Source organism: Marmota marmota, unplaced genomic scaffold (assembly GCF_001458135.2).
Source record: "Marmota marmota marmota unplaced genomic scaffold, marMar, whole genome shotgun sequence".
In the NCBI taxonomy this organism is placed as follows: Eukaryota; Metazoa; Chordata; class Mammalia; order Rodentia; family Sciuridae; genus Marmota; species Marmota marmota.
This window is the reverse complement of record NW_025999880.1, coordinates 17,387,020-17,396,383: the sequence shown is the minus strand read 5'-3', so window position 1 is coordinate 17,396,383 and position 9,364 is coordinate 17,387,020. Positions and strand designations below refer to the sequence as shown.

At 39.2% G+C, this 9,364-nt stretch overlaps 2 protein-coding genes across 2 annotated transcripts; both read right to left on the bottom strand.

Moving 5' to 3' along the window:
- Positions 1–2,191: 2,191 nt before the first annotated feature.
- On the bottom strand, positions 2,192–3,069 carry LOC107150779 (keratin-associated protein 1-1-like). Its single transcript, XM_015495900.2, has one exon. It carries the CDS (start codon positions 2,993–2,995, stop codon positions 2,516–2,518), a length of 480 nt encoding a protein of 159 aa, XP_015351386.1. The 5' UTR covers positions 2,996–3,069; the 3' UTR covers positions 2,192–2,515.
- Positions 3,070–5,991: 2,922 nt separating this feature from the next.
- On the bottom strand, positions 5,992–6,684 carry LOC107150778 (keratin-associated protein 2-1). The gene has a single exon (XM_015495899.2). The coding sequence runs from the start codon at positions 6,636–6,638 to the stop codon at positions 6,246–6,248; it is 393 nt and encodes a 130-aa protein (XP_015351385.1). The 5' UTR covers positions 6,639–6,684; the 3' UTR covers positions 5,992–6,245.
- Positions 6,685–9,364: the final 2,680 nt, after the last annotated feature.

Here is a 9,364-nt window from a genome sequence, read left to right as displayed (position 1 = left end):
GCCACTAAGTGCAGAAATGCAGGCTGTGCCCTGATGTGGGGTTCTGTCCATTCTGAGGAAGGAGCGCATTGTTCTTCATACCAAGATGTTGTAGGCTCCATAAGCTGCATGCCCAGGTATGACATGGCACCTTCAAACCTTCATACTAGATAAAAGTGGCACCTTTATCTAGTTCTAGTAAAATTGTATGAGTGGAGGTCACATTCCTTCAGTTACTGTAAATTGAGGTGAAATTCACATAACATCAATTAATCATGTTGAAGTATATAATTGAGTGACATTCAGTGCCTTAATCTACAACCACCACCTCTCCAGTTTTAAAACTTTTTCATCATCCCAGAAGAATACCCCATGATCTTTAAAGTAATCACCTCCCATGTCCCTTGACTCCCAGTGGTGGATCGCCATGTTGATTTTATGACCAAAGATTGTATCCTATGGAATGGGAACCCCATTGTGTATCTTTTATTTTATCTTTGCCTTATTTCAGAACACTTTCTGGAGATTAGAAAAAGAGTGATATCGACAGTGCATGGTCCAACATCATATTTTCTGTTTCACAATACATGACAGGATTGTATACATATTGTGAAAATATCAGTTGGTACTCCCTCTCATCATTTTCCAAAGCATGCTTGGAATAGCATTAGAGAGACAGGATATTAACAAGCAAAATATGAACAGAGGATTTCTTGGCTAAATCAATTTGAGAATGATGGCTATAGAGATTTCTTTATTGCAGGTCACCTCAGTCCCTTTAATGACACTTGGTTTTCTAAAGTGCTACATATGTATATATTAAACATATTATGTATATATTATTATATTACATATATTATATATGTATTGTATGTGTTAAATGTATTAATACTTATAAATTTATATTAAATATGTATTAATGTATTAAATATATATAAAACTTTATAATATGGTATACATTACATACCATATAGTCTAATATGCTTTGTGTATATTAAATATATATAATATATAGTTTAATGTGCTTTATAGACCTCAAAGATGGTGATGAAGCATGGAATATTGTTTGATCATTCAACATTTTTTCCCCCTTGGGACATCTGAAGGGATTGACGGTATGGCACTTGTTTAGGAAGTTATCTATTTGTGTATGAACATGCTAAGTTGAAATAAGTCAGACTCAGAAAAACAAGTGTCATGTGTTTCCTCTCATTTGGAATCTATAAGGAAAAAGAAAAAGAAAGGAGATGACGTGAAAGCAGAAGGGAGACCACTCAGGTAGAGAAAGGGGTGAGAGAGAGAGAATTCATGGAGGTCACGGGAAGTCCAACTGATTGAATTATGATATATATATATATATACATACACACACACACACACATATATATGTACAAATATGCCACAATGAGACTCATTAGTCTGTATAATTAATATATACCCATAAGAGATAAAAAATAAAAAAGAAGTGGTTGTCCTGGTAAGTGGAGTGACTTGCCCAAGAAGTCATGAATTGAACTGGGGGCAGGGACAGCACACCTGTAATCCCATCTACTCAGGAGGCTGAGGCAGGATGATAAAAAGTTCAAGGCCAGCCTGGACACTTTTGCAAGACTCTTTCTCAAAATAAAGCTTAAAAAAGATATAGCAGTGGTATAGTGTCCCTGGGTCTAATCCCCAGTACCAAAACGAATGAACAACAAAGAAAGAGGAAGCCATGGATTGTTAGTTACAAAGCTGGGACTAGAAATCAGGACGCCTCTACATCTTATGGTGATGTTTTACAACCTTGTGTTTATGATCTTCCCCAGTTTGCATTTGCTTTTGTATACCTTTGATGTTGAAAGAGTTATACACCAACTCAAATGGATGCATGGATGGGTTTAGCAGCACCTCAAAAAGCTGAATCACAAGAACTTCCTTTTTCGCAAAACTGATCTTTTCTAATACTGAGCCCACCACTTTGTACATGTGAGGGCATTGGGAAACAGTTGCTGACTACTGTTGTGTTTTTATTTATTTATTTATTCCTCCTAAATGCATTGGGTTCTTTTAACTGTATACTTTGGCTGAAGAATATTGGGCCATTTACTAGCAAAACAAATTAAAACAAAAACCACTTTCAAAGATCGTTATGAAAAGAATAAAAATAAAGAAAAACTATAGAGCTTTGTAGAGATTTTGAAAAAACCCATATTTAACAGATTCCAAAGAAAATAAAGTTCTAACAACGACTCATCATTGAAAAGATGGCTTTTATTAAATTCTAGTCCCAAGAAGCTGTTGAAACAATTTAAATGACATTTATAGTAAAATATCACACATCCCTTTTCAGATTGTAGGACTTCTGTTGATGCTAAGGTCTATGAGAAGTTTTTGATCTTCCACCGAGAATGAATCTACCTCCTAGGAAATCATGTACCTGTGTGACAAGGAGTTGTGAGCTGGGTTAAGGGTATTGGAATTCAGAAATTTGTTGGAACTCTTCTTTGGTTAGTTTGAAGTGCCATCTTCTTGATATTCTTCTCAGAAGGAAGTTTTAACAGGTGGGCTCACAGCAGGAGGGTGGTGGGCAGCTGTAGCAGCAGCAGGCTGGGCGGCAGCAGGACTGTCCACAGTAGGATGGGCGGCAGCAGGAGGCCTGGGCATGGTGCAGCTGGCAGCAGGTGGGGGGTGTGCAGCTCGCCACGCAGCAGGGTGGCAGGAAGGTGCCCTCCACGCGGCAGTCTGGGCGGCACCACCTGATGCGGTAGCTCATGGCTCCACCCTGGCCACCTCCAATTCCACTCCCAGAGCCACATCCGGAGCCACAGCAGCTGTCCTGGCTGCAGCTGGTCTGGCAGCAGCTGGGTTGGCAGCAGCTGGTCTGGCAGCAGCTGGGCTGGGAGCAGCTATCCTGGCAGCCGCTGGGCTGGCAGCAGCCTGTCTGGCAGCAGTTGGGGCGGCAGCAGCTGGCGCCACAGTTCCCACTGGTGGAGCAGCTGGGGAATCCGCAGAAGCTGGTGGAGCAGCAGGCCATGGTGTCAGGGGTTGGCTGGAGGATTGTGTTGCAAAAGGATGTTTCTGAGTTATGGCTTCTTATTCCACCTCGGGCTTTTTATAAGCCTTAGCCAGTTCCTCCGTTTGTGACGGCATTTTTATCTTATTAGTCTTTAAACCAGTTTTTTTAAGGGCCCTCTGATTATTCAAATGCTGAGTTACTTTAAACATATCTCCAAATAGGTTTTTCCTGATTGCTCAGCTAATGCTCACTAAATGTGTTCGTCCTTGGTGGCAATGTTGATGTTTCATTTTCAAACAATGCCGTAATTCCCACTCAAGTCTCATGCTTGTGGTTGTGGCATCTGACAAGGTGACTCTTTACCTATACGATGTTGTGATTTTGAAATCATATTCACCAGAACTAAAATTTCCAGAAAAGAACTATTAATCAAGGAATGCCTTCATGTAAGGCCACTTAGATGAAGGCTATATTTATATTTTTAGATTGGTAAGATTATAGTCTCTACAATAAGCTAGGCAGAAACTCTGATAAACTCCACATTCATAGAAATTCATAGATCGCTCTAGATATTGCATCCTTTCAATTTCTGGGATCTCTCCTAAACTTCAGACAGTCATACTTGAGAAAACATCTATAACTCAAGAGGGTGGATGGAACAAAGCTATTCCGTTCCACTTTAATAAGAAATAGGATAAAATTCATATTCAATAACTGTGAAAAATCATAAAATATTTGTAGAGAAGTTTATTCAACTCCACAAAAGGTGAACATCATTGCTATATGGATTGTTTAGATGCATTTATTTCTCAAAGGCAGGATTTACTTTCAGTTTAGGTCACTTTATGTTACTACATATGTGTTTTATAAAATGATATTGGACCAAAGAGCATGACAGTTGGACTTATGAAAAGGAAACAAAGAAAGAAAAAAGTTTTTTCTTTTCTTTTTTTCTAGATCACAACAGAAGACAGTTTAGGAAATGAATGATCAATTGTACTTAAATAGTTTATAAATTCAAAAGCTTTAGAATAAATTTCAGCTGCTTTATAGTTTCTTATGGTAGACTTTATTATTTGGTAACTGTTAAAAAAACAAAAAGGCAAATTTTAGCAAAAGTTTAAGCAACTCCTGGTAGTTGCCAAAAAAAAAAAAAAAAAGAACATGGCTTTTCACTGTTTAGGGTTACATGAAAAAAAGTGTTGACCAAGAAAACATGTTGCTACCTGTGATACGTTTATTCTTTCCTTCCAATAATAAGTAGAAGCACACAGTTTTTATGAGATATCAGTTTGTATATTAAATAGAATTACAGTGGAATATGATTCATGCCAGTTCATATTATGGTAACCATGTCAGTAGGTATGATTACATGTAATCATTGAATAGTGGAGGTTAAAGATAAATAAATCATCATTTCCAACCTCTTAATATTGTAGGTGTAGAAACTGACATCTGTTTTGTTTGGGGGAAGACCAGGGATTGAACTCAGGGGCACTTGACCACTGAGTCACATCCCCAGCCCCAGCCCTATTTTGTATTTTATTTAGAGACAGGGTCTCACTGAGCTGCTTAGTGCCTCGCCATTGCTAAGGCTTTGAACTCATGATTTTCCTTCCTCAGCCTCCTGAGCCGCTGGGATTATAGGCATGTATCACCATGCCCAGCCTGACATCATTCTTAATATAAATAGCATGTTTGTTTAATTTTACTGTTCACAGAGCACTAAGGATTTGCAAAGAAAACAAGATCTTATTTGTCTGTCTCATATCTTGCTCTAGTGCACAAATCAGTGTGGTATCAATAGGAAGCATTAATCAAGAAAATGTGTTAACCATATGGCATCAGAGTTCTAAATTGGAACACTGCTCTTGTGGTATGGACCACTTCTACTTTATTTTTTAGTTTATGCTAGAATACTATTGAGTCTGGGAATAAATACATTTTGGAAAAGTTGAATGACTTTCTGCATTGCTACAGTCTGTAGCCAGAAGAATTGGGTATAAAATTCCTACCCGCTCTTTCTTAGACCACTTCTTTTTTCTTTATACCACGCTGATTTCCAGTATTAATTAGCATTAGTAAAACTTCATGTCTCCTGCTTTTATTTTGAATATTTTAGAATAGCTCAAGAAGAGAAATATGGGATGATGGGAAGAATATATTGTGGAGCAGTGATTTTAAATTCATAGTAAATAAATGCAAATATGTTAAAATTCTTTTGTTTGCAGACCAGAAGAGTTTTCCTTAGAAATGCAACATATCACATTTGGTTCCCTAATCATTCCATGTTTCCTGTATCCAACTTAGTGAATATACTTTCTGGGCTTCCAATCTGTCATATTCATCATGTGTTCTTAATCCACAGCCATCATCTTAATTCAGCTCTTATGTCACTTGCACCAGGGCAATAGCCTCCTGATTAGTTTCTGTATTTTTTTTTAAATCTGTGGACTTGACCTCTGTCATTTTGAGGCGCTTCCATAGACTTCATACCATCATGTCAATTCCTGCCCCAAAGCTTTCAACAGCCCCTTAGTGTTTGCTTACCCACTCCTTTGACTAATATGTAAATCATAAACATTTTTCAAATTTTTCTTATACTATCACTCTACATATATCCAGTGCTCCTAACTTGACTTTCCTCTGCACGACTCTATGGTACCTCCCTCTGTAATTTTGCCCATAGTTTTGGTGCCCTTCCTGGATGCCAGAACCTTAACTCATAGAAAACTCTAGCTTCTTTCAATCTTTCTTGTTCTCTCCAATCAACAGTGACTTATCTGGTGACACTGTGTAGTATATTTTACTTTTATTTTTTCATATGATACTCTTTTGTCAAATTATGGTGGATTTCACTCATCCCCATAGAAATGTTTTAAAGAGAGGGGAACATTTTTAGGTCAGTTTTAATGTCTCTGGTATACCATGCAGATGGTAGGCAACCAGCACAGTTTTCACTGAGTTGAAATTTAATGTAACATTTAGCATTAGTAAATAAAGCCAAAGCAGCATTTGTGAGGCCAAAGAAGTCAAGTTTATTAGAAAATAAGCATCCCCCAAGACCTTAGATCCAAGATGGAAATAAGGACATTACTTCTATTCAGAGACTTGAGACCATCCCAAGTCTTAAGAGATGAGCTCAGGTCTCCTTTCGCAGGCAGGTTGGTTTAGGGTCTTGGTGGCTCAGGTCAGGAGTTTGTTAGGTAGAGAAATGGAAATTCAAGTTTCAGAAGGTTGATTGCTTGCTCGGGAGTCAGCTCACTTCTTAGCAGCAGGGGTTGCAGCAGGAGGTCCTGCAGGTGGTGCGGCAGGGCGCAGGCTGGCAGCAGTGGGGGCGGCAGCAGGGCGCCTGCACACTGATGGGCTGGCAGCTGGTGGAGGCCCAGCAGCAGGGTCTGCAGACCACGGCCGTGCAGGACGTTGGGCAGCAGGTGATGGGGCGGCAGCAGCCTTCCTGCAGGCCACAGGGGTCGCAGCAGATGGGGCGGCCGGTGGGTTCACAGATGGGGCGCGTGTAGCGGGGCACACAGGTCACAGGGCGGCACACGGTGGTCTGGCAGGACACGGGGCGGCAGCAGCAGGGGTCGCGGCTGCAGCAGGGCTGGCAGCAGCCTCCACAGCTCTGGGAGGAGAAGGAGCCACAGCAAGAGCCGGTCATGGTGGAGTGTGGGCTGGAGTAGTGTTGAGGACTTGAGAGGAGTTGGAGGTTCTCAGGTGTGATGTCTTCTTCCTTCTCTGGGCCCTTTATATACCCTGGCCAGGTGCTGATGACCCTCTTGTTTGTCTTTTGACCAATTAAGTGGACATTTTTTTGACTAATGGTTCCTTGTGACATACTCATGATCTCATTGAAGAATTCTTGTTTCATCTCTAAATATGAATGTATTCACACGGTTCATCATGAAAACCTAACATTCATAGCCATTTGGGATGTGGCCACTCCCTTTTAATTGATAGATGATTGTGTATCTTTATGGGGAGCATAGTATGATGCTTTGGTACATTTTTACATTGTGTATTGATCAATCCAGAAGACAGGCTATTCATATCTCAGACATTCACCATTTCTTTGTGATGAGAAATTCAAAATCCTCTCTTCCAACTATTTTTAATCACATAATGCAATACTGTTAACTACATCTATCTTCAGTCGAATGGAGTACCAGAACTTAATTTTCTTCTCAGGCTGTGACTTTATACATTTTAACCAACATCTTTCCTTATCTCCCTCTCTTGATTGTTGCTTATTGTGAGGAGATAGGACCCAATGAAACCTGGATAAAATGGTCCCAAGGAACCTCATTTTATTAAAATAAATGGAATAGAGGAATACACAGAACATTGACTAGATACCTGTTCTCCAGCAGGTTATCTGAAAACACTTGCCTGTGAATCAGACAGGTGTTAGACACATGCTTCCATGCAATTCCTTGGGGATATATTTGTTTATCATTTTATATAGAAGAATATGTATAGGATGGGAGCTCCTATAAAGAAAAGCAAATGTTTATTTATTGAAATAAGAGATCTGAGACTTATGTATTTTTTTTTTCTTTTCTTCAGTGTAGGCTATGTGTAGTTCTGGTTTTTCTGTCACAGGTATTGATTTTTATCTCCACAACATGACATTGTTTATTGATTTTTATCTCCACCATATGACATTTTTTTTTTATATTTGCCTTTTACAACATAAGAGTTATATCATGGGAAGGTTTTGCTTCCTACACCTTGACATGGGTGTTATGACTACCAAGTGACATTTTGGAGGTTTTCTCATCCTACTTTGCAAACATATTATACAATACACTATTGAGGGGAGGCAGGTGGGATATTGCCACCCAGTCATCCCGCTGTGGCCCTGCTCGAAATGTGATGGCCATACTTCTTTAGGAAACATCAGCAGGGGCAGTGTAAGGACTGCATGACAGGGCAATCTCTACTTTCCAGCTTGAACCTTCCTATTATTTGCCAGTAGCATTTGGATCACTTTAGGAGCATTTCCACCATTCAAAAGAATGTAGCTTGGGCCCCAGGATCTAAAGTTTCCCAAATGGAATTTCAGATTTTTTAAAGGAATGTAAATTGACTGAACACATTCCACAGTTGAGGAGACAGGGGAGGGAGAAATTAGGCAGTCTCATTGCTAATGACCTTTGACGCTCACGCTTCACATTCTTGCCTTCATTCATGAACTTTTTTTTTTTTTTTAAATAGTAACCTAGATAAAAAGTTAGATATTCTATTCTTTTCAGGACACAATACCTCATAATCAATTTTCATGTTGCTCTGGAGTTTTTATGAATACCAACCCCCCCACCCCATGGGAGCCTCTTCAGACAACACATAAAGTTATCAGGGCTAATTTCTCTATTGCAAATACTTCTCATCTAATGTCGTTCCAAAGAGATTTTTCTTTCTCATGTATGAAGATCCACAAAGATCAAGAATCTGAGAGTCACTCAGTAAACTGTCCCAGTGTTTACTCCCTTAACACATTTTTCCCACCGCAGACCAAAATTCATTTTCAGGCAGAGAACATGTGGCTCATGTTCCCAGTGTCCACACTGTAGGGTTGAGGGAGGTGGGCATTGTGCTTTGACACTGGAGGCAAGTCAGCTGTTACTTTCTGAGGCCACTACAACCAGGCAACACTCATTTAAACCGTGCCACATGCTGGCATATAATAATGACCCAAGTACATGTCAGGATTGTCATGAGGATTAAATGAGCTAATACTTGCCAAGAACTAAGAAGTGACTGACAGTGTCTTATATTTATCAAATTAAAAAAGTAATTTAAAAGGTCACATCCTTTTTGTGCCTGATAAACTCTAAATTTTGCATTTAGAACAAAACCCAACGTGCTTAATATGGCACAAAAAATTCAAAATGACCAGTTGTCTTCTCAGTCACTATAGAAATACACATTCAATAAGATTATTCAGTGACAAGTTTCATGACTAGCACAAAGTAAAACTAAAATACCTGGAAGGCAGATATAGAGTTCTCTGTCAATCTCTGCTAAGTGGAATCAGGTTGTTATTTTGATAACAGGAAACACAGATATCAGAACCATGGATAGAATAATGAACTCTAGATAGGGTAGAGGCATGGGAGGGGAAGAGAGGGGGCAGGGGGTTAGCAAGGATGGTGGAATGTGATGGACATCATTATCCAAAGTACATGTATGAAGACACACATTGGTGTCAACATACTTTATATACAACTAGAGATATGAAAAATTGTGCTGCATATATGTAATAAGAATTGTAATACATTCTGCCGTCATTTAGTTTTTAAAAAATCAATTAAAAAATATATAAGTTTTACTGAAAACTCCACAGCCCAGCAATGCAGGGTGGCATCTTAGGGACAAAAATCTTTT

Bases quoted from the DNA above. Each gene is read 5' to 3' on its own strand.
- LOC107150779 (XM_015495900.2), bottom strand. From the start codon at position 2,995: ATGGCCTGCTGCTCCACCAGCTTCTGCGGATTCCCCAGCTGCTCCACC.
- LOC107150778 (XM_015495899.2), bottom strand. From the start codon at position 6,638: ATGACCGGCTCTTGCTGTGGCTCCTTCTCCTCCCAGAGCTGTGGAGGC.